At 44.8% G+C, this 24,562-nt stretch overlaps 1 protein-coding gene across 1 annotated transcript in view; it reads right to left on the reverse strand.

Moving 5' to 3' along the window:
• Positions 1-24,562, reverse strand: part of LOC126203183 (netrin receptor UNC5C) — a 339,422-nt gene that overhangs the window by 49,548 nt on the left and 265,312 nt on the right. Inside the window, exons 6-8 of the mRNA XM_049937425.1 lie at positions 17,671-17,856; positions 13,502-13,687; positions 2,790-2,843 (exon numbers count right to left, since the gene is read on the reverse strand). Coding sequence (XP_049793382.1) covers positions 2,790-2,843; positions 13,502-13,687; positions 17,671-17,856 — 426 coding nt within the window. The remainder of the gene's footprint in view (positions 1-2,789; positions 2,844-13,501; positions 13,688-17,670; positions 17,857-24,562) is intronic.

Below are 24,562 nucleotides of genomic sequence, written 5' to 3' on the forward strand. Positions count from 1 at the left end.
CTCTCGCCGGCCGGGGTGGTCGAGCGGTTCTAGGCGCTACAGTCTGGAACCGCGCGACCGCTACGGTCGCAGGTTCGAATCCTGCCTCGGGCATGGATATGTGTGATGTCCTAGTTAGGTTTAAGTAGTTTTAAGTTCTAGGGGACTGATGACCTCAGATGTTAAGTCCTAGAGCCACTTGAACCATTTTTGAACCGAACTGCTCTCATTACGTGAACGGAGAACATTGTATGTGATCATCAAGGACAGCGCTGGACTACTTTGTTTCTGTGAAAGGAGAGTGTAAACACTGCAAATATTCGCAGGCGGTTGGTGACAGTGTGTGGAGAGCGTGCACCATCACGAAAAGTGCTCTTAAAACCCTACAACGGTCATCTCCATACAAGTCGGAAAAACACAGCTGCCATTGTCGAAATGTGGTTCCATGTACTGCCATACTCATTGGTTCCTCTCGATTTCTACCTATTTGAGGCTATGAAGAAATCTTTCCCAAACTGTGAGCAGCTGTCAGGGAACGAGTGCGACAGGCTACAGGAAAGGGGTTCGAACCAGACCTACAGAAGTTAACATGGCCAAGTGAGGAGAATACGGTGGGTGAGGTTGTACGGGGAACCCCATTTCAGCGGTGGGAGCTGTGGTTTTCCTACTCTTACGGAGACAAGCATTGTCAAGTTGCAACATCACTTCCTTGTGACGGTGCACACTCTCCATATATTGCTACCAACCGCCTGTGAATATCGAGTGGTTTTACACCTACCATTCACAGAAGCTACGTCATCCAGCGCTGCTCCTGTTGCACCAGCGGAATCTTCTGCCTTGTGGCCGTTAACGTTCCGGTTACCTGCCCTGAGCGTTGACGTAAATTTCAGGCAGTTTAGTTTCCTCGTTGTGTTGTTGCTGTCCAGCACGGTGTGTAGTTTGACAGCTCCGTGTACGATTGGTTGTGGGCGCCAATATCTTCTACGTTGTTCCGTTGGATGAAGTGGAAGTTATCTTGTCGGTGGGTCCGCTGACTGTCGGTCGTTTTGGTTGTCGTTGGATTGTGAATGGTCGGCCCGAGTGCCTGTCTAACCTAAGCGAGGGTTAGTGTTTGAATTACAGGCCGACCCTCGAACATCTGGGCGCCCTTGTGTGTGCTGACTTATTTCTTTTAATTGTTGTTGTTGTTGGTACTTGTATGGATTCTAGCCGGTTTTGTGTTTTAAAGTAGAGCTGTTTTACTCTTAAGGCCTTCAGCCTAGTTTAAAGTACTGTTCCACGTAAGCCCTTTGGCATTAAAAAAAATTTGTTTTGAATTTTAAAGTCTTCGGCCTTCAGCCGATTTGAGTTTCAGTTGTTTGTGCTTAAGGCCTTCAGCCTAAATTAAAAAACTGTTTCACGTAAGGATTTTGGCATTTTAAAAAAAATTAATGTTTTGGAGTTTTAAGTGTTCGGCCTTCAGCCGATTTGAATTTAACTTGTCTACTTCAGCCTAACTAAAGAACTGTTTTAAGATAAGGCTTTTGTTTTAAATTTCTGATTATGCTTGCGTTTTAAGTTTGGCCTTCAGCCGTTTTTACATAAAGTGGCTTTCAGCCGGCAATTAAGTCCCAAAGATTAAAGCTGTGTGTTTAAAAAATTTTTTGGACTCTGGTAATGTTTGATCAAATAATAAAGTTGTATGTTCGAGTCTAACAGATATCCCATTATTTTGGCCCCTTTCCACAATTTATTCTGTCCGTCTCTGTCCTGCGGGTTAAGCAGGGCATTTCATGTCTTTTACTGTTATAGACGCTACTATTTTTACTGTATCTTTTTTTATTACTTTCAGGACAGCAAGTGGTTTGTGGCTGTGATTCAGACTCATACATACAATAAAAGAAATCTGTGTTTATTGCAGATGCAGTTTACAGTAGAACACTCCATGGAAGACGGAGCTGTACCAGATTTGATTGGATTGTATGGGGAGAAGAGACCAAACAGCGAGGTCATCGGTCTCAACGTATTAGGGAAGGACGGGGAAGGAAGTCGGCCGTGCCCTTTCAAAGGAACCATCCCGGCATTTGCCTGGAGCTATTTAGGGAAATCACGGAAAACCTAAATCAGGATGGCCGGACCCGGGATTGAACCGTCGTCCTCCCGAATGCGAGTCCAGTGTGCTGTACCAGATGTCGGTATTTACATGCAAACATTTTGGGATAGCCTTGGCCGTGACTTCACTACAAGTTACAGTAACTAGTTTCAGTTGACTTTGTTTCCATTATACGTTATGGAGGGTTAAAATTCCATCATCAAGTGGGCTTATGCCAATTATAAAGGCAAGTTTGTATTGTGTGTACGTCTTTTGGGTAACCTGTGACACTGTGATGTTAACACGACAGGAAAGGAGCAAATGTTCACTGGCAGCTGTGGACTACGTAACCATTATTACGAACAACAGGCATCTCTTCATGCTTAATGTCTTCCCCGACTGCGACAGAACCTTTTAGCGAGATATCTGTCCCTGTCAAAAGGCCATAATCGTGCTACTGTGGTTTGAGGAATATAATACTGAACTCATACTGATGTCTCGGCCACTAAATTCGTCTTATTTGAACACGATGGAACACATGTGGGACACTGCAGTATCCATGCCACGCAGAATCGCTGCTATACGGCGTTTGAAACGGGGATCAATATGCTATCAAGGAGGCAGTCATAATGTTTTGACTCATCATCGTAGTTTACATCTGCAGAACGCTGTAACGACTGTGCACAATCTTTGAAGGTGTGTATACCTGGAAGTACGAATAAAGGGATCAGCTGCTCACCTTCTTCTGACAGCTGCACCGAGTCATGGCTGCCAGCGGCCTCTGCCTGGTTTCCTGAAACCAAAATAATAAATAAATCACTTTCAAAAGCTCTACATCCATTGCTTCACTTGCTCCTCATTTTTTTCCAGAGCACGTATGCCAATTAGGAGATACTATATTTAACAAAGGATTGAATTGCATATTTCATGGAAGAAAAAAAAGGAAAAAAAATTGGACTTTACACTACTTCCACGAGGGGGCACAAGCTCGAATTGGACGACGACGGGGAGATAAATTGGTCGTGTCCTCCTATATCTCTTTTTATTAGTATTTACACGTCTAGCTCCGCAGGACCAAACAAGGGAGACAATATCGATGGTCGTGGAACGAGAAGTACATGAAATAAAACATCGAAAAAGTTAATAATAAATAAAATAAAATGTACATGAATCTTATGCCGTTGGCAGGCTGCTGAGTATTCGAGTATATTAGTACAATCAGTAATGTAAGACAGGCATTTGCTCAAATTTTTCCGTAAGCTCCTGACAGAATAGAAGGAGCAAATTTTTCAATTTAGATTTACTACTAAGATTGTTTATTTATTGTGGAACCTTACTAAAAATAGATGTAGCAGAGTACTTTACGTCTTTCTGCAAGAGAGTAAGGAGGTGCGATCCAAATACAAACAGGATGTCTACCTAGCATTAATCGAGTGACAGCTGCTAATTCTTGTCAATAAGCTCATATTGTCAATAACAAACGACATTATACATATATTGAGAGGGCAGTGTCATAATTCCCCATACTCCCGTAAAGGGCTCTACAAGAAGTTCGTGAACTTACACCACACGTTGCTCGAACTGCCCTTTTCTGAGCCCATAATACGCTTTGCGTGTAGAAAAATTTGCCCCAGAATTATCTGAAGGTTTACCTCAGAATCATCTCGGCATTCACTTTAATCTATACACTAAAGCCGCCGGAAGCTTGGATTTTAGCCTAACTCTGGCGGAAGGTGATTCCAATACCTTATCCACTGTGAATCTTCGGTAGGTACTTGGAAGTAGAATCCAGTATCCTTGTTGACATATATTGATCTTCCTCTTTCGTGACAATTAATTCAAGTTTAAGAAGATGAGAGATTTACTAGGTCTCTAAATGTGTTGGACAGAGCAGTGCAAGAAGTTTACATTCTCCATTAAGCACAATTTTGTAGATTCGCGTAAGAGACATTGGGAAGCGACGGAAAAGCAACAAACATGAAGAAGAAGAAGAAGGAGGAGGAGGAGGAAGGAAGGAATTATGGTGATCGGTCAAAGGTGGTGGAAACCATGGTCGGTAATTTTGAAAATCTCCTACGTCTTAATTTAACTAGCGGATGGATTGTGTCACCTAAATAGGGAGAACACCACAATAAAAACTGTGGGTGTGCGTGCTTATTTGTTGTTAATCATGTGAACGAATTTCCGTTCTGCACGATGCCTCAGTATTGCCGAATTATGATCATAATCATTGTAGATAAAGGGTACATTCCGAACACATCCGCATATTACGGTAGGTGGCAAAAATTATTCAGAGCTTATGTATTACAATTCATAAGATTATGACACCATACACTCGCTCTAAATGATAAAATACAGCAATACAAACAAAAATTAAAAGAAACAAAAGACATGGAGTGAATGGAAAATAGCAGATAAGCTAAACGGTTAATGAAATACCGTTCAACAGAGAGCTGCGTTGTACAGACACAACGTAGAAGAAGCCACAACAGACAGACAGCTAATCCCTGAATTGCTAAAAGAGAATTATATATTGTGTAAATATTTGATGTGATACTGTAATGTATACGTGTCTTTATAGAGAAGAAATATGTTTATTAGACTTGTCACAGAAACACGTGTAATTACTATCACTGCGACTCTCATAATGGCGAAAGCCTTCAGCCGCAGTAGCCGTTCATCGCATGTGACAACAGTGTTTCTAGATGTTACCATCTGGTTTTGATTTTCGTCGTAGCTTAAACTGACTGTAAGAAGGAAGAGCTCGAAACATGGAGCAGAAATAATTCTTGGTGGGTATGACGTCGTAAATTTTGAAACGTTGTGGTTCTAATCTGATATGAAACAGCAAGCTCTGCTGTTGCATGCATTTCCAACAGACACTCGGTGCCGACACTACTGTGCAGCTAAATCGGGGACAGTTACAGATTTTATTCAGCTGAACCGTTAAATGGAGTTTATGCAGACACATATTACATCCGCCGGAGCGATCAAAGACATGCTGTCTGTGCCGCACGGACAGGGCAGAATGCGGTTTCCAATCGATTTTACACATCCTTTTTGTGCCACCATTAGCACGTTGTACGTTTCTTCCGCGAACCCACTTATCCGTCAGCACGAATACTCTGAAAAACACTTTAACGACCGATGCAGACGGCTCTCATTTCAGTGTAGCATATCACTGTTAAAAATTCTTCTCGTCGCGTCGCAGTCTGTGGGAAAAATAATCGCACATTCCTTGCTGTATCCAGAATTTGATCTTATCTTCACAAAAACAAGAGCAGGGGTACACTGGGTGTGTCATAGCTATTAACGGGTGAAAGTATACGGTAATAGAAGCAAAAACGTTCCAGTAAACATGAGGTCGCAAACAAGCCATTCGGAAGATAACAGTGGATTTACACCGACATCTGCATCTACATGACTACTCTGCAATTCACACTTCAGTTCCTGGCAGATGATTCATCGAACCACCTTCAGAAAACTTCTCCACAATTCCACTCTCGAACAAACCACCTTCACACAATATCTCTACCGTTTCACTCTCGAACACCGCACGGGAAAACCAACACTTGAATCTGCCCGCGCGAGCTCTGATTGCTTTTATTTTATTTCGATGATCTTACCTCACACTGTAGGTTGGCACCAACAAAATACTTTCGCATTCGGAGGAGAAAGATAGCGACTGAAATGTCGTGAAAAGATCTCCCCCTAACGATAACACATTTGTTTAAATGGTTGCCACCTGAACTTGAGTATCACATCTGTGACACTCTCTCGACTGTTTTGCGGTTACACAAAGCGAGCTGCCCATCTTTGAACTTTTTCGATGTCCCCCGTCAATTCTATCTGATACGGATCCCATATCGCGCAGCAACACTCAAGAAGAGCACTGACAAGAGTAGTGTAGGCATTTCTTCAGTGGACCTGCTGCATCTTCTGTGTGTTCTGCGAATAAAACGCCTTTCCTACAACATTATCTATGTGATCGTTCTAGTTTAAACTGTTCACAATTGTTATCCCTAGGTTTCCAGCTGAATTGACAGCTCTTAGATTCGTATGATTTATCGTGTGGCCAAAATTTAAGGTATTCCTTAAAGTCCATGTGGATGACCTCAGACTTTTCGTTATTTATGGCCAACTGCCATTCTTCACATCATATAGGTATTTTGTCTAAATCATTTTGCAATTAGAATTGATCTGTTGATGACTACTAGACGATAAATGACAGCATCATCGGAAAACAATCTAAGAGGGCTGCTCTGAATGTCTCCTAAATCGATTGGTTCAAATGGCTCTGAGCACTATGGGACTCAACTGCTGTGGTCATTAGTCCCCTAGAACTTAGAACTACTTAAACCTAACTAACCTAAGGACATCACAAACATCCATGCCCGAGGCAGGATTCGAACCTGCGACCGTAGCAGTCGCACGGTTCCGGACTGCGCGCCTAGAACCGCGAGACCACCGCGGCCGGCCCCTAAATCGATTGTACAGGTTGTTAATACCAGTGGGCCCATAACACTTTCTTTTGGAAACCCAGAACCTCTTCCGTTTTACTTGATGACCTCCAGTCGATTGCTACGAACTGTGATCTTTCTGACAGGAGCCGGCCGGTGTGGCCGTGCGGTTCTCGGCGCTTCAGTCTGGAACCGCGTGACCGCTACGGTTGCAGGTTCGAATCCTGCCTCGGGCTTGGATGTGTGTGATGTCCTTAGGTTAGTTAGGTTTAAGTAGTTCTAAGTTCTAGGGGACTGATGACGTCAGATGTTGAGTCCCATAGTGCTCAGAGCCATTTGAACTTTCTGACAGGAAAACACGAATCCAGTCACACAACTAACGACATCTGGAAATATCGGATCAATTTGAGATCCCCTGTCGAAAGCACTCATTATTTTGTGTGAATACTTGGCGATAGTTTCTGAATCCTTGGTGCCTGTGTGTCAACAGATTGTTTTCTGTCACGTAATTCATAATGTTCCAAAATCCTGCTGCATATTGACATCAGTGATATGAGGTTACAATTCAGCGGATTACCCCTATTTTCTTCCTTAAGTGCTGGTGAGACCTGCGCTATTTTCCGGTCTTGCGTCTTAGATTTTGTGACTAATATTTCCGAAGTTAAGAGAATTTAGTATTATGATTTATATTTTAGTGATATTAATTCAGCTGATGTGTTTGGTTTACAGGTGTATTTTTTGCGTCTTAGATTTTGTAACTAATATTTCCGAAGTTAAGAGAATTTAGTATTATGATTTATATTTTAGTGATATTAATTCAGCTGATGTGTTTGGTTTACAGGTGTATTTGTAAAATATGATCTCTTGCCCTCCAGCATCTGCTGAATAAGTGTCACTTTCCAAAACAGTCATTTACCTGAATCTTAATATTGCGCAACAACTTTCCTTTGTTAATACGTGATACAGTTTTTGGATTAGCCAGATGAGTAGGTCCCCCATGAAATTTATTATTCTACTGCTGTCTTCAGTTGTTACAGATGCTCAACTCATGGCAGAAAAATGTGGGGGATGAATTAAACATTCCAAATATGGATAAAAAATCGAATTCACTTGATGTAAATTTTGGTTAAGATCAAAGAGAGTGTTGGTATGGGTAATGATCGACTGTGCTTCGGTGATCGATAATCGATTATAAAGTATTATATCACAAACGCTGACTCAGATAGTCATATATCAAAGAAATATCTGACGCACTAAGACAAGACAATTTACACATCATTTCTCAGTCGTTTTAAATTTCGTTAAAATTTTATTTATTTTATTTTGATAATCTGGCAGACACAGTGCCAGAAATAGTAGTGAATTGAAGTTCAAATGGCTCTGAGCACTATGGGACTCAACATCTGACGTCATCAGTCCCCTAGAACTTAGAACTACTTAAACCTAACTAACCTAAGGACATCACACACATCCATGCCCGAGGCAGGATTCGAACCTGCGACCGTAGCAGTTACGCGGTTCCGGACTGAAGTGCCTAGAACCGCACGGCCACCGTGGCCGGCTAGTGAATTGAAGTGTGGTTGCTACAGTGTTAATACGAGGGCTTTTTTTTTTTTTTCAACCTCCGATCGGTAGCGAAGGGAAAGCCACAATGAAAATCAATTATGTCTCAATTTGCAAAGTTAGTTACATCCTTCAACTATATTTCTACATAGTCGCCGCTCCGACTTAGACATATGTCGTAACATGTTGCCAACGTTCCAATACCATCGTCGTAAAAGGACGCAGCTTTCCATTTCCGCCATTTTTCTAAACTGGTCTGCAGCTCGTTATCTGTGCGAAAATACTGTCCTCATAGTCAACGGTTCATGTAAGCAAAGAGATGAAAAACAGAGGGAGCCAAATCTGGGCTGTATGGTGGGTGATCAAACAATTACCATCGAAAACGGTGGACGAACATTGTTGTTACACCTGCAATATGTGGCCGAGGATTGTCATGAAGAAGGAAACATATCACAGTTATGCTATGTGGGCTGCGTGAAATCAGGCGAAACGCTTCAGCAGGATTCCCCACTTGGCGGGAGACACTATTTTCTGGGCATTTTTACGTGCTTAGTGTGCACTCGTAACTAAAAAGTACGATATGAAGCGATAGACGGGCATATCAGAGACAATGCACAATACATAGTCTCAGATCTTCACAGGATTTTCACTGTGGTTTTAATTTTGCGACAGATCGGAGGTTGAAAACATAACCCTCGTACATATTGAAACAAATTTAACTTGCAAAAGAAAAGATCTTTTGAATGAATACAGATGTAATTTAAAATAACGATAGTCCGCAGACAGACAGCCTTATCCTAGTATTGAAAAAATAAAAAAGTTGTTATATTAACTTAAGTATGTTGTTAAATTAACTTAATTATGTCATGTATTGGAAAATTTGATTCGTTCCACATCATTACGAGATATCGTATTCATGATCCATGGAACTAGTATTAATCTAATCTAATCTAATCTACTCTTCGTTTTGTAACATTATATCGCTTTTAAAAGTTTTTAAACAGACATCAAGCGTCACTTCGGAGTGAACTGCTGTTGTGGTAGGTCATGTAGATCTGTATTGCTTTAATTTTTGCGAATGACAACCAAATACAGGTTGCCAACAGTGCAAAACACGACCTATGTCAGTTGTGATTGAGAGCGTCTTCTGTGACTTGTTTAAGAAACAAATTTTGTGCTATGAAGACATGTTTTGAGTTATCTGTGTTTACCTCCAACATAGATGAAATTTTCTCGGATTATTAGTGAGTCGTGGTACGTTTGTGTTGTCACAGCGTTTCGACGAGTTTCCTACTCTCTATCTTCAGGGGAAGTGTCGGATTCGTGCTTAGGTCCTTTCTTTAAGACCCGGGACTGCAGACGGCTTTGCTGATGACCGAACGCGTGGGCAACTGGCGTGCTTTCGGAAAAATTGTCGCGGCAGGTGGAAGGAGCATACGGAAGGAGTTGAGGGAGGTCTGGACGTCGAGTCCTGGTACTGCCTGTATAATCTGCTCGCTGCCTCCGGTGCTTTCAAGTTACAGCGATCCTGACCTATTTTTGCCAGAGCCCGTCCGGGGTGGAAACCGCTGTTCTGGTTGACAGTATCTTCATGTACTCCTATCTCCACCGACTGTTTGATGAGCGAATTGTAGAACCGGTTTGCGCGGCACAGCACCACACGAAACTGAAACTTCGCTTTAGGAAAACATCTAGGAAACTCGTCAAAACGTTAAGACAATACGGCGACTGTGCGACTCGGCTGAAAACCCGAAAAAATGTCATCAATGAAACTGGCCACGAAAGCCTGCATGCACAAACACATTGAACATTGTTACAGAAACCTGATAGCACAGGCTAACTTCTGGGCCACAGACCCGGAATCAATTACAGCTCTGAAATCCACCAAATGACATCGATGAAATCCAGAAGATGGATTTGTGCCATGATTGACTGGCGGCTGAGGCTTTATTTTCACCGATCCCAGGCTCAGACAGCGTGACACGGTGGAGGGTCAAATGACTACCTGCCATCATTTGCGCACCATCTCGAAAGTGTCCAATGTGCTCTTTTAAGACGTTCGCTACCATTGGAACGTTTATGTTCCACGATAGGCTATCAGAGCACCAGTGGAAACTTTATGCATGTTATTGTTATGTGTTAACGTCCCGATGGCAAAGGGAGGCCTGCTAATCGGTTGCAGAATTCGTATAATTAAAGTTTCCACCTGCGGGTTGTGCTGTTCTCAAGTTTAATTTTTAACCTTCTACTTTGCTCATCTCCACTTCGTATTGTCCCATCGAATTATTTCTCACCTGTAAGTAGACAATCCAATGGGCAGATTTTCAATGCGCCTTCCAGGGCAATCCTTCTCAATGTGATTCACGCGCGTGACGACGTTAGCTGCGGCTCGAAAGATGGCAATATTGAGCAAATTAATGCGAGTTAGAAACTTGGAGGGTTACTCTATCCACTGATAGGTGCCTGTTTTCTGTATTTCTTGTAGTATTTGCGCAGTTTTCTTCTGAAACCCTAGATGTTCTTACGAATAACGCTACACATCCCAGCCCTCCCCGCTTTAGAAAACGAAATGACAGGAAATATTTGTTCCTATTGTTACTTCTGACTACGACATTGATTAAAATAACCACACACTGGTGGGCAAGACTTACGGACGAAAGTAACTTCCGCATGTGTTACTTCTAAGTAACATACCTTAATGAAACTTAGAACATACATAGTAAGAAGTGCTACAGTATAGTACAGAAGTAACTGAAAGAAATACGCAGTGACGCGAACAGAAATAACACTTTTATTCGGGGACAATAGTTGCAATGAAGTAACCACGATTCAAGATGATCTGGACGTTACGAATGGCGGAAGACGGTTCTCAATAGCGCTTGTGATCAAGGATGGCGTCCTCCCTCGCTGCCCACAATGTTGGTAAACAGTTCTTGTGGTAGTGCGTTCTATTCCTCCAGCAGCGTCACTGACAATTAATGGATGAACGTTGGTGCATGTGATGCAACCCATCTGCCCAATGCATCCCAAGGTGATCGATGGGATTTATGTCGGGGGAACGGGCAGGCTAGTCCATTCCCCGAATAAACTCCCCCTCCGCTGTTGGATACGGTAGCGCACTGTCCTCCATGGAAACGAAATCAGGGCCGGCTGCACCCCCGAAAAGACGCACTGGAAAGGAATGCGGTGTCACAATAAGGTTTATGAATCAGTGTAACGTGATTCACAGATTTGGAGATGAGTACACGGAAGCAACATTATGGCTCCGCACACTGTAACACCTGCACCATTAAAACGATTAATGATGCTGGGCACATTACATATTTCCACCTCTTGTCATTTCAGGGTACGTCCAGCATTGTCTAAAATGATTGTTTTGGTGGCCCAAGTATTATGATATGGGAATTGCATGGGTGTACCGACATCCAAATATTTCAACACTGTAGCTCATCGCTCAACATTATTATGACGACCTACTACTTTCCCCTATGCGCCTTATCAGTCCTGACTTCATTTCTATGAATGACATTGCGCGACTGACTCGAACAGCGCAAGTGGCGGAGCTCTTAGGATGAGAGAATATTCGGCGAATTGACTGGCCTGCCCGTTCGACCAAGTTAAATCAAATCGAGCACAAATGGCGCTTTGGGCAAACGTATTGCAGAATGTCCCACATGCGCCAACGACCATCCAGTTGTCAACCGCCATGGCGCGGGAATGCAAAGCCCTGAGACAAGAACTCCTTACCAACCTCGTGGCCAACATGAGAGCACGTAGCAGAGCGTGCATTGTCGTCCGCGCTGACCACACATCCCATTAAGAACCATGTCCCACCTTGCGTCATGGCCTCACGAATCGCGGTGACTTCAATGTAATTATTGCCTTCGATCAAAAGTGTCATTTCTGTTCGCTTCATTGCGTACTTTTTTCAGTTACTTTCTGCAATATACTGTAGAAATTCTTTCCAAGCATGGTTCGCGAAGTTCCATCGAGCAATTTACTTGCCAGTGACGCACCACATGAAGATTAGTTTCGTTCTCAAGTTGTGCAGAGCAGTGTATGTTATTCGATGGTAGTGTACGAGGGGCGTTTGAAAAGTCTGTGCAAAGTCCGAGAGATGGTACCACCGGCGAGTATCGAGGTCATGTTTAGTCAGTAGCATCTTTGGAAAGAACCCACACCAAGTTTCAGCCATAGTGGTCTATTTCTTTGTGTTTGGCATTCGTGTGAATCAAGAAAGTCGACTGATTGTCAAAAAAGTGGACGAAAAAGAATTTCGTGTGATGATTAAACATTAATTTATGAAAGTCAAAACGCCTCAGGTGACTAAAGTGAAGCCTGATAAACATTACGGTGACTCTGAACCTTCGATTAGAACAGTTTATAAGTGATTTCAAAATTTTCGGAGTGGCCATATGGGCACAAGTGATGCTGAACGTTCTGGTCGCCCTGTGGAGGTTACGGCTCCAGAAATCACTGATAAAATCCATGATGTGGAGATGGATGACAGAAGAGTTAATGTGCGTGAGATTGCTAGTGCTGTGGGCATCTCGAATGAACGGGTACATAATATTTTGCATAAACATTTGGACATGAGAAAGCTAACCGCAAGGTGGGTTCCGCGACTGCGCACGCTTGACCAAAAACGGAATCGTGTGAAGTGTTTCAAGGATGGTTTGCAGCTGTTCAGGAAGAATCCGCAGGATTTTTAGCGTCGTTTTGTCACTGTGGGTGAAACATGGATACATTACTATACTCCTGAGACCAAAGAACAATCTAAACAATGGGTTATCAAGGGACAATCTGCATCAAAAAAGGCGAAGACCATTCCTTCGGCCGGACTGTCTTTTGGGATTCACAAGGGATAATCCTCATCGACTATCTGGAAAAGGGTAAAACTATTACAGGTGCATATTATTCATCGTTATTGGACCGTTTGAAAACCGAGCTACAAGAAAAACGCCGGCCATTGGACCGCAAAAAAGTCCTTTTCCATCACGATAATGCACCAGCACACACCTCAGCAGCTGTGGTCGCAAAATTAATGGAAATAGGATTCCAACTCGTTTCACATCCGCCCTATTCTTGAGACTTGGCTCCCTCGGACTATGTTCCCCAATTTGAAGAAATGGCTGGCGGGACAAAGGTTTTATTCAAACGAGGAGGTGATTGCAGCTACTAATAGCTATTTTGCAGACTTGGACAATTCCTATTATTCGTAAGGGATCAACAAATTAGAACAGCGTTGGACGACGTGTATATGCCAAAAAGGAGACTATGTCGAAAAATAAAAATTTACTCGAAACACATTAGTAGTTTTTATTTTTTCACGGACTTTTCAAACGCCCCTCGTAGTGACTGCGGAGAGACAGTGTGAAAGTCCAGCAGGGAGCTGAAGAGAGAGGGGCAAGAGGCAGCGGCGGCTTACCGGCGGAAAGCCTGCAGAGTCCCCCGGCGCAGTCGGCGACGGCAGTGTCCCTGCCGGGGCAGAAGCGGCCCCCGTGGCTGGGAGGCGGGCTGGTGCAGGCGCGGTGACGCTGCTGCCGGCAGTCGGGTCCGCACACCGACCACGGAGACCACGGCGACCAGCGGCCGTCCACCACCGTAGACGCCTCTGTCGGGGACAGTCACAACAGCCGTGAGCCACTGACAGCTACCTGACCACTCACAAAAACACACTACAGCTGGCAACACTCTAAAAGGGCAGTTCAGTAAGTATCCTGGCAATGAAGACGCCATTTTCTTTTTTTAAAAAAAAAAAAAAAACTATCTACGCTCGTACACTGAAGCGCCAAAGATACTGGTATAGGCATGCTCATTCAAATGCAGAGATATGTAAACAGGCAGAATAAGGCGCTGCAGTCGGCAACGCCCATGTTAGACAACAAGGGTCTGGCGCAATTGTTAGATCGGTTACTGCTGCTACAGTGGCAGCTTATCAAGATTTAAGCGAATTTGGTCCGCAGCTCGTGGTCTTGCGGTAGAGTTCTCGCTTCACGCGCACGGGGTCCCGGGTTCGATTCCCGGCGGGGCCAGCGATTTTCTCGGCCTCGTGATGACTGGGTGTTGTGTGTCTTTCATCATCATTTCATCCCCATCGACACGCAAGTCGGCGAAGTGGCGTCAACTCGAAAGACTTGCACCAGGCGAACGGTCTACCCGACGGGAGGCCCTAGCCACACGGCATTTCCATTTTTTTAAGCGAGTTTGAACGTGATGTCATAGTCGGCGCACTAGCGGATGAACTGCGGATTTTCCCTCACGACCATTCCTCGAGTGTACCGTGAATATCAGGAATCCGGTATAACATCAAACCTCCGACATCACTGCCGCCGGAAAAAGATCCTGCAAGGACGGGACAAACGCCGACCTGAAGTGAATTGTTCAGCGTTATAGAAGTGCAACCCTTCCGCAATTGCTACAGATTTCAGCGCTGGGCCAACAACAAGTGTCGGCGTGCGAACCATTCGACGAAACATCATCGATATGGGATTTCGGAGCCGATGGCCCACTCGTGTACCTTAGGTGACTGCACGACACAAAGCTTTACGCCTCGCCTGCTCCCGTCAACACCGACATTGGACTATTGATCACTGAGAACATGTTGCCTGGTCGGACGAGTCTCGTTTCAAATTTTAACGAGCGGATGGACGTGTAGGGTTCTGGAGACACCCTCATGAATCCCTGGACCCTACATGTCAACAGGGGACTGTTCTAGATGGTAGAGGCTCTGTAATGGTATGGGGCGTGTGCACTTGGAGTGATATGGGACCTCCCATAAGTCTAAGTGACACGTAGCGATGCATCCTGTCTGATCACCTGCATCCATTCATACCCATTGTGGATGCCGACGGACTTACGCAATTCCACCAGGACAATGCGACACCCCACACGTCCAGAATTGCTACAAAGTAGCTCCAGGAACATTCCTCTGAGTTTAAACATTTCCGCTGGGCTGAAATGAACTTTATTGAGCATATCTGGGATGCCTTGCAACGTGCTGCTCAAAAGAGATTTCCACGCCTCGTACTCTTACAGATTTATGGACAGCCCTGCAAGATTCGTGGTGTCAGTTCCCTCCAGCACTACTTCATACATTAGTCTAGTCCATGCCACGTCATATTGCCGCAGGCCTACGTGCTCGCGGGGGCCCTACACGATATTGGGCAGGTGTGCTAGTTTGTTTGGCCGTTCAGTGTAGTATTCTACGTTGTCCCCTTCAAGGACATGCACATGCACTTTTCCGAAAGGTTCAAAAATTCAAATGGCTCCAAGCACTATGGGACTTAACAACTGAGGTCATCAGACCCCTAGACTTAGAACTACTTAAACCTAACTAACCTAGGGATATCACAGACATCCATGCCCGAAGCAGGATTCGAACCTGCGACCGTAGCAGCAGCGCGGTTACAGACTGAAGCGCCTAGAACCGCTCGGCTACAACGGCCTGCTTCCGAAAGGTTCGGGCATTTGTAGGACAATGAGTTGAGCACCGCCGTTCTGGTCAGAGACGGACCAACTGGGACCGACTGGCGAATCGTCTCATGTGGATGCGATAAGGAGGGGTGGGCGCGGCATAATGCACTCCCAGTCGTCGCCGGCTTAGCGGACCTGGTATTGCTACCACTACTCCATCAAGAAGCTCGTTAACTGGCCTCACGAGGCTGACTGCATCCTGTTCCAGTCCTCACACCAAGGAAATGTCTCTGGCAGTATCGTGAATCGAACCTGGATCCTCTGACTGGTAGCCAGCTGTGCTGACTGCTCAACTAGGGAGGCGGACATCTGTTTTGAGTGCTTGCACTGAAACCTACATATCAAAGTATGTAACACGGTTCCAGACATAGTGATATTTATTGGATGCCGCTTTAAGGGAGTTTCAATTTCAACGGCCAATAATGTAGTTTGTTCCACTCTCTGGAGCCATCGGTCCCCTCCAGAAAATTTTGTCGTGCTCTCGGGGAACCGGGTTCACAGGCATGTAGCTTGGAAACAGACACCCACTACCTTCTTTTCTGTCCTGACTGAGCCCTAAGACATCGTTTCATTTCGTACTAAACTCTAAAGGCTTGATTCGACCTTGCCTGTACTACCATTGGGAACTAGAGCCAGTGAGCCAGTGCGATCATAGATAAAGGACAGGACACAACTCTACTGAGACAATAGTCTACTACCGACTAATTTAAACAGCTATAATTAGAAAAGAAAAGACCACAATTACGTAAATAACGAAACTCACACACAGAGGCACTGGAGTTAGTAGTAAAAACACCTGGATACTAGGTGGTTATTACTCGACCGGAGAACAACGCTAGGCCAGTCAAGAAAATATTTTTGAAGTCATAAAGGGCGACAGCGATCTTCTTAAGAAGTGTAATAAAAAGAGTCAGTCTAGACCGCAACTAATATATTTTTAGTCTGGTTACCTGTTTTAGTCAAAACGTGACCATCTTCAGACGATTAATAGCTTGGCGACATGGGACACGGAGCTGCTGTACGTGCCGAAAGGTACCACAAAATGCAGTTAGATTTGCTTTCGGAAGGGCGTCCGCATTGAGCGAAACACGGGTCTTTCTTTTCTTCTGTTACTGAGACATGTTTCGCTCAAGTTCCAGCATCATCAGTTGGCTTTTATTTTCTTTCTATTAAACAACAGGAAAAATATTCTTTATTGAGTTTTTAAGAAAGTATTTACAAATTTGAAAAACGAAGTTTTGTATAAATACCTTGGTTGCAGGTAAACTGTGAAAGAAAAACAACTGCCATGCAAAACACAAAAAAAACTAGGAAAACCACAGCATGTCGTACCAAGGCACATGTACAAAACTTCGTCTGTTTTGAAATTCATATGTAAATATTTTCTTAAAAACTCGAATTTATATGTGTTTAGACAGTGAAGAACATTTTCGCTGTTACTTAATAGAAAGAAAATAAAAGGCCACTGATGGTGCTGAAACTTGAACGAAACATATCCGGGTAATAGAAGAAAACACTGTTTTCCTCAAGGCGAACCGCTTCTCAAAACATATTTATTTATAAGCAGACACGGACAGAAGAACTTCAACCGGAATATGATAATGCAACTACAGTTGCTGGGTTGGGTTGGTTGTTTTGGGGGAGGAGACCAGACACCGTGGTCATCGGTCTCATCGGATTAGGGAAGGATGGGAAAGGAAGCCGGCCGTGCTCTTTCAAAGGAACCATACCGGCATTTGCCTGGAGCGATTTAGGGAAATCACGGAAAACATAAATTAGGACGACCGAACGCGGTACTGAACCGTCGTCCTCCCGAATGCGAGTCCAGTGTGCTAACCACTGCGCCACGTCGCTCGGTTGCAGTTGCTGCCTGGTACCGTTCCCTACGTGCAGCATCTCCGTGTACCGGCACCGCGTTAATGTATAATAATAACTCGGAACCTAACCGTGAGGTAGTAACCAGTGCCAAAACAAGATTTCTCAGGGGGGGGGGGGGATGGTTGTGATAGGCGTACTTCAGCAAATGGTACGACTGTAGACGGCTACGTTGCTACATGAATGAAAGAAGATTTGTGTTGCGCTTTAACAGTGCTGGTGTTATATTGTTGGCGGTGTACTGACCGGGCTGCTGCGGCGGACACGGCCCGATGCACTCGGCCTTCTGGACGGCGGTGCCGGGGCAGGGCTGGCCGCCGTTGAGCGGCGCGGGGCTGGAGCACGAGCGCGTCCGGCGCACCACGCCCCGCTGGCCGCACCGCGCCGCGCTGCACTCGCCCCACGACGACCAGGCGCTCCAGCCGCCGTCCACTGCGCGACACACGCCACAAGGCACGTTACAACACGGGGCGAGCAGCTGCAGGGTGTCCGACAAAGGACGCCCCCATTTTAAAATCAAATAGCATGTAAACAAAGGTCGTTAAAAAATGCAACAAACGGTATGTTTATTGTGAAAGCTGTAGAATTTTTACAGAAACTACCAGCATTGTCTGGACATGTATTTATTCCAATTCTATTAGTCCAGTTCCTCTCCCCTTTCTCTCTGTCCATCTCTCTCTCTCTGTCCATTTAATTGCCGGCCGGAGTGGCCGTGCGGTTCTGGGCGCTACAGTCTGGAGCCGAGCGACTGCTACGGTCGCAGGTTCGAATCCTGCCGCGGGCATGGATGTGTGTGATGTCCTTAGGTTAGTTAGGTTTAATTAGTTCTAAGTTCTAGGCTACTTATGACCTCAGAAGTTCAGTCGCATAGTGCTCAGAGCCATTTGAACCATTGTCCATTTCATTCTCCCCCTCACCCTGTCCACCTCCCACCCACCCACCCCCTCCCCCCCAACTCCTCCTGCCTCTCGCCTACCTCTCTCTCTGTTTACCTGCCCCTTTCACCTCTCTCTCTCTGCTCTTCCCCTCTGTCCATCTGTTTCTTTCCCCCTGTGTCCATCTCTTCCACTCCCCTCCATCTCCTCTTGCCCCTTCTATATCCTCCCTGCCCTCTCTGTCTCTTCCTCCCCCTGTCTCAGTCCACCATCTCTCTTCCCTCAGTCCATCTCTCTCTTTCTCTCTGTCTCTCCCTCTCTCTGTCCATATCCGCATGCCCCTCTCTCTGTGTCCGACAGCTGCTGACTCTCTCTCTGTCCACTCTTAGCACTACTCTCTGTCTATCTCCTACTCCTTCCTTCCTGTTGTGTACATAGTTCCGCGTAGTCAGCGCGTACACAACTTTCCCAATAGAGCGCGCCCCGCTAAGCACAACATCGCAGGCGCAGCGCTCGTCCGTCTCCGCACTACGAGATGGCGCTGTCATAGAGACGGACCAAATTCTGCTTCCGCTGATCCGCGTATTAACATGTAACGCAGCCAATGAGATTGCTGCTAACATAGAACCTTTTCTCCTCGCGGATCACACTCGCGCAGTGATACATGAACGCTCGAGGTATCATAACGAGTGTACAGACCTCCGATTAGTCAGTCTGCATTATTCTGCATTTATCTGCATTTGTCTGTACCAGTCTATAGTCACGGTTCAGTCTGCGCCTAATAAGATTATCATATTCCTGTACACAGACATGAAGAGAAATGTATAGACACTTTATCAAGTATCAGAGATATGTGAGAATAAGATTAACGTACCAAGACCAAAGGAACTTCAGATTGTCAATTGTAAACAGCCTCCAGAATCAAGTTAAGTAATTTATATGATTTTTATTATTTTAATAAATGTGTGTGAAAGTTAATCAAGTTCTGTTTAAAGTTGGTCACCGTCAATCTGCTACTCTAAACGTGCAAGTGGCATTTCTATCGTCTGACCTAACGGCAGGAGATGAACAGGCCACGATAAGACCACGAGACATATTACTGGCACTCGCCTACTTCGTTAGAGCGACAAGTCAAATAATCTGATGGTGTGTGTACCGAAGGTCTTACAGTACGCACACCACACTTCCTCTGTCCATCTCCTCTTCCCTACTCTCTCCGTCCATCTCCTTCTCGCTTTGTCTGTCCATTTCCCCCAAACCTCCTCTCCGTCTTCTTTCTCCTCACCCATATCTGTGTCCATCTACATCTACATCTACGTGATTACTCTGCTATTCACAATAAAGTGCCTGGCAGAGGGTTCAATGAACCACCTTCACTCTCTCTCTCTACCGTTCCACTCTCGAACGGCACGCGGGAAAAACGAGCACTTAAATTTTTCTGTGCGAGCCCTGATTTCTCTTATTTTATCGTGATGATCGTTTCTCCCTATGTAGGTGGGTGCCAACAGAATGTTTTCACAATCGGAGGAGAAAACTGGTGATTGAAGTTTCATGAGAAGATCGCGTCGCAACGAAAAACGCCTCTGTTTTAATGATTGCCACTCCAATTCATGTATCATGTCTGTGACACTATCTTCCCTATTTCGCGATAATACAAAACGAGCTGCCCTTCTTTGTACTTTTTAGATGTCATCCGTCAGTCCCACCTGATACGGATCCCACACCGCACAGCAATACTCCAGAATATGGGGGACAAGCGTGGTGTAAGCAGTCTCTTTAGCAGACCTATTGCACCTTCTAAGTGTTCTGCCAATGAATCGCAGTCTTCGGTTTGCTCTACCCACATATTATCTATGTGATCGTTTCAATTTAGGTTATTTGTAATTGTAATCCCTAAGTATTTACTTGAATTTACAGTCCTCAGATTTGTGTGACTTATCGCGTAATCGAAATTTAGCTGATTTTTTTCAGTACTCATGGAATAACTTTATTCAGGGTGAATTTCTACTTTTCGCACCATACACATGTCTTATCTAAATCATTTTGCAAGTCGTTTTGATCATCTGATGACTTTACAAGACGGTAAATGACAGAATCATCTGCAAACGATCTAAGACGGCTACTCAGATTGTCTCCTATGTCGTTAATATACATCAGGAACAATAGAGGGCATGCCCTCCTTCCCCCCTCTTTGTCTGTCCATTTCTTCCTCCCCGCTTCTTTCTCCACGTAATCACACCCACCTGAAATAGAGGGTGCTGGTTCTTACCCCCAAAGTACTTCTATCCAGATAGTAAGTACTGTAATACTTGTAAAGAACTTAGGTTCAAATCGATACAGGGGTTTGGGACAAATATTTTACACACAGCTTTGTCCACATACGAACTCACATTTGTTTCACACATATTTGTACACTTATTTCACCTATATCTCTAGTGAATTTCGCCCTGCAGTTTCATTTTCACGGAGCTCAATGTTTATGACGTGATATCTCCTGAACTATGTATCGTGCAATGATATAACTTTGCAAGTACTTCCAATGCGATATGGGTATACTGTCTCCAAAATGTGTGGCGAATACAGTTGCTAGTAAAGAAGTAATAAATTAAAATTTCATGGCTGATGCGGCAGTTTTACTGCATGAACAGCGAAAATGTAGTAAGCAATAAACTTTTCCCTTTCACCGTTTTGCGGAGCTTGTCAGAGTGAAAAAGTTTCGTAAAAGTTTGAAAGTATGTGTAAAGTTCGTTGCAAGTCACAAAGTGCTCTCCTTCTCAAATAATGAGTCAATAAAACAGGATATTCACGCGTCCTGTACCACACATTTTTTTCACCTTTATCCCTCCTCTTTGATAGGTAGACTGTTCTTACCTCCACAGCTATTATTTCGAGGCAGTAAGTAATACGTGTACGAAATTTGGTTGAAATCATCCCAGTGGTTTAGGACGATACGTGGAATATACATAGTACAATGCCGTGCTGAAAATCAAGGTCCCAAATTTTTTAGGTGAAAACTCTTAAAGATTTAAAAAAAATAACTTTATTAACATTCTGCATCTTTATTCTTCGTATCTACATATTTATTCCTGAGCATAGCTACTGTGGCGATGAGCACATTTCTCCCAACGATAGACCCCTTTTTTGATACCGTCATTTTGGAACGTTTGCCTTTGTTGATGGAGCCACAATCTCAACTCTGCTTGCAGCACTGCATCACTATCGATATAGTTATTTACGTTTTGGAAACAAATGAAAATCGGATGAGGCCAAGTTGGGACTGTATGGAGGATGATCGATGGCAATGACCCAAGGGCTCGGATTGTTGCAGGTCTTGCAGAGCTCGTGTGTGCTCTGGCATTGTCATGCTCAAGAAGTATGTGCTCCATGTGTGGAATAACTCTGCGAAATCCTGCTTTCAGTGTTTTGAGGGTCTCTCACGCGTGGACATAATTACGTTGCACGCCGCCGCGTTAGACGAAACAATTCGGAGCCATCTAGCGGCAGGAGGCTGCAACTTGTGTCTCCGAAGGGGGAACTCGATCGAATAATGTGCAGGACGCGTAATATCTCAATCGATATTGAGAATAGAATAAAAATTTCGGAGGCGTTACTTTCCAGCACGCCCTCAACAAACATGCAGTATATTCATTTTATGGTATGTATGGATTTAGAAGTGGTAGTTACGAAAGCTGCTAATAATTGAGCCTGCAAGCTGTACAGCTCTTGTCAGCATGCATAAACAAACTCGTCCTTTGCAAAAGCCCCCCACACAGATCCTCTATGATCTCATTCCTTTCCCCCATCTGCTCCTATTCCTCGAACATATCCGCATCCTCTACACCTCCCGCCGCCTTGAACCCCCTCACCCCCTGGTTGCTCCTCTCCTCTCATCTCCTCTCCCATCCCCGCCCCCTGCCACGTCTTCACTGTTGTGCCCCCCCTGCCTTCCATCTCTACACCCTACATCTCCTTTCCCAAGGTGGCTTCCATCAACTCCCCCTCCCGGATGATGCCCTCTCTCCCTCCATTTATCCCTCCTATCAACTCTGATCCTCACTCCCCCTCCTTTCCTCTGTCCTTTTCCTGGGCTCCCTCTCCCCCCCTTCCATCCTCTTTCTTCCCCACCTCCCCTCTCTTTGCCCCCTTCTCACCCCCCCGAGTCCTTTTACGTTTCCCTCCTCTGCCTCCTCTCATTCCCTCTCGCGTCTGCCCTTCTCCCCCATTTATTGTCCTCTCCCTCCTTGGTTCCCCCCCTCCTTTTCGTTTTTTTTCCTCCCTCCCTCCTTGTTCTTCCCCCTCCTCCAGGTCCCCCCCCCCCCCCATCTGCCTTTGGCTCGGGAGTGTCATCTTTGTGCCGCCACTTTCGTGCAGTGTTCTACAGTGAGTGTTCCGTGTTGTGCTTTTTGGGAAGTGTTGCGAACGGCCATCATACTGTCGCTGGGTGTGCCTTTTATTTCTTGCGAACAGTAACCAGACTGTCGCCGTGTTTTTTAATTGTGTGTGTCCTATGTTACTTGTATGATTCCCGTGTCTTTTATTATCGTTGCCAACCTCTGTTGCTTTCGGATTTAACTTTCCGCATTTTTCCGCCATTTTACACCTGACGTCACCGTTTTATCGCCTGTTTTTCTTGTTTCTTTTCTTCTTCTGTTCTTTAAAATAAAAGTCTGTAGGCTGTAGAGCAGCGTACTAAGCTGCTGCCAGCCCGCCTTCTTTGGGGGGAATTGAAAGTCAATAAAGGAAAAAAAAAATTGCAAAAGCATCTCCCACCCAACTTCATTTTTCCTTTCCCCTCCCTCCTTTCTTAACCCCGTCATGTGCCATTGGCTGTGGTGTGTCATCTTCGTGCCGACTTTTTTAGTGCCATGTTTCCAGTGAGTTTTAAGTGTAGTACGTCTTTTCCGAAGTGTTGCGAACGGAAATCATACTGTCGCTGGGTGTGATTTTTACATCTCTTGCGAACAGAAACCAGACTGTCACCGTGTGTTTTTAATTGTGTGCCGGCCGCTGGTGGTCGAGCGGTTCTGGCGCTACAGTCTGGAACCGCGCGACCGCTACGGTCGCAGGTTCGAATCCTGCCTCGGGCATGGATGTGTGCGTTGTCCTTAGGTTAGTTAGGTTTAAGTAGCTTTAAGTTCTAGGGGACTTATGACCTCAGCAGTTGAGTCCCATAGTGCTCAGAGCCATTTGAACCATTTTTTTTAATTGTGTGTCTACTATTTTACCTGTCTGCTTCCTGTATATTTTATTAGCATCGCGAACCCTTTGTTTTATGTTTTAACTTTCCACAGTTTTCCGCCATTAACAATTTACGTCACCGTTTTATCGCCTGCTTTTATTGTTTATTCTCTTCTTCTTATGTTTTAAAAATTCTTTAGGCTGAAGAGCGGCGTACTAAGCTGCTGCCAGACCGCCCCCTTCGCGGGGATGGGCGGGGGGGGGGGGGGAATCGGAAAAAAATTGCAAGCATCCTTGAGGTGTCATCACACGCTTCAAAATGTTCACCACTCCAAGCAGAGATGCAGTACACACGTACACTGACATTTTCTGTTCATCTTTTAGCGTCTTAACTCAAAAATGCGCAATGTATCATTTCTAATTAATAATGGCAAGCATTGGTATAGAATTCGGAGCTATCTTTGAGCCTATACGGGCGAAGGCGCCCTTTAGAACAGGTGCCCGTGGTCGTTCACTATGTACACCGGAACAACACATGCTTAAGGAGTGTTTAAGCGCCGGCAAGAGCCACGGACTGTGGTCCATTCGCTGTGCACCGGAATAACTTCCGTTCGAGTAGCACTTCAAATAATGTTATCAAAGGCAGAAGCAGCCACTCTTGGTATAGGAGGCGCGTCGCGTAAGAAAGGTACTTTCGGAGGAAGTTTCCAATAACAGGAGACGTTTCTTTGTACTATCAACATCAAGTTATGCAAGGATTCAATCGACAGGGCTTGACTGTCGTCAAGTAGAGTGCTGAGAGTAGGAAGAAGCCAGTAGTTGAAGACTGTGGAGCCTGCGACGTTTACCTTCGTAAGCCTACGGCTGTGCTGGCTAAGACTTGCCTGTGCACCCAAGATCTCTAACTCAAAGTTAGTAGCAGTTAGATCTATTCTTAATACAGCATCAGTCGTAGGTCGACTGAATGTACTCCATGTGTGAACCTAGCCACAGGACGTTTAAGTTCTTAACTTGGATTCAGTTTTGTGTCTACTGAGACAAGCACCGGTGTAATGATCGTTTTAAGTATTAAAACTTACGTCAAA

Source organism: Schistocerca nitens, chromosome 9, assembly GCF_023898315.1.
Source record: "Schistocerca nitens isolate TAMUIC-IGC-003100 chromosome 9, iqSchNite1.1, whole genome shotgun sequence".
In the NCBI taxonomy this organism is placed as follows: domain Eukaryota; kingdom Metazoa; phylum Arthropoda; class Insecta; order Orthoptera; family Acrididae; genus Schistocerca; species Schistocerca nitens.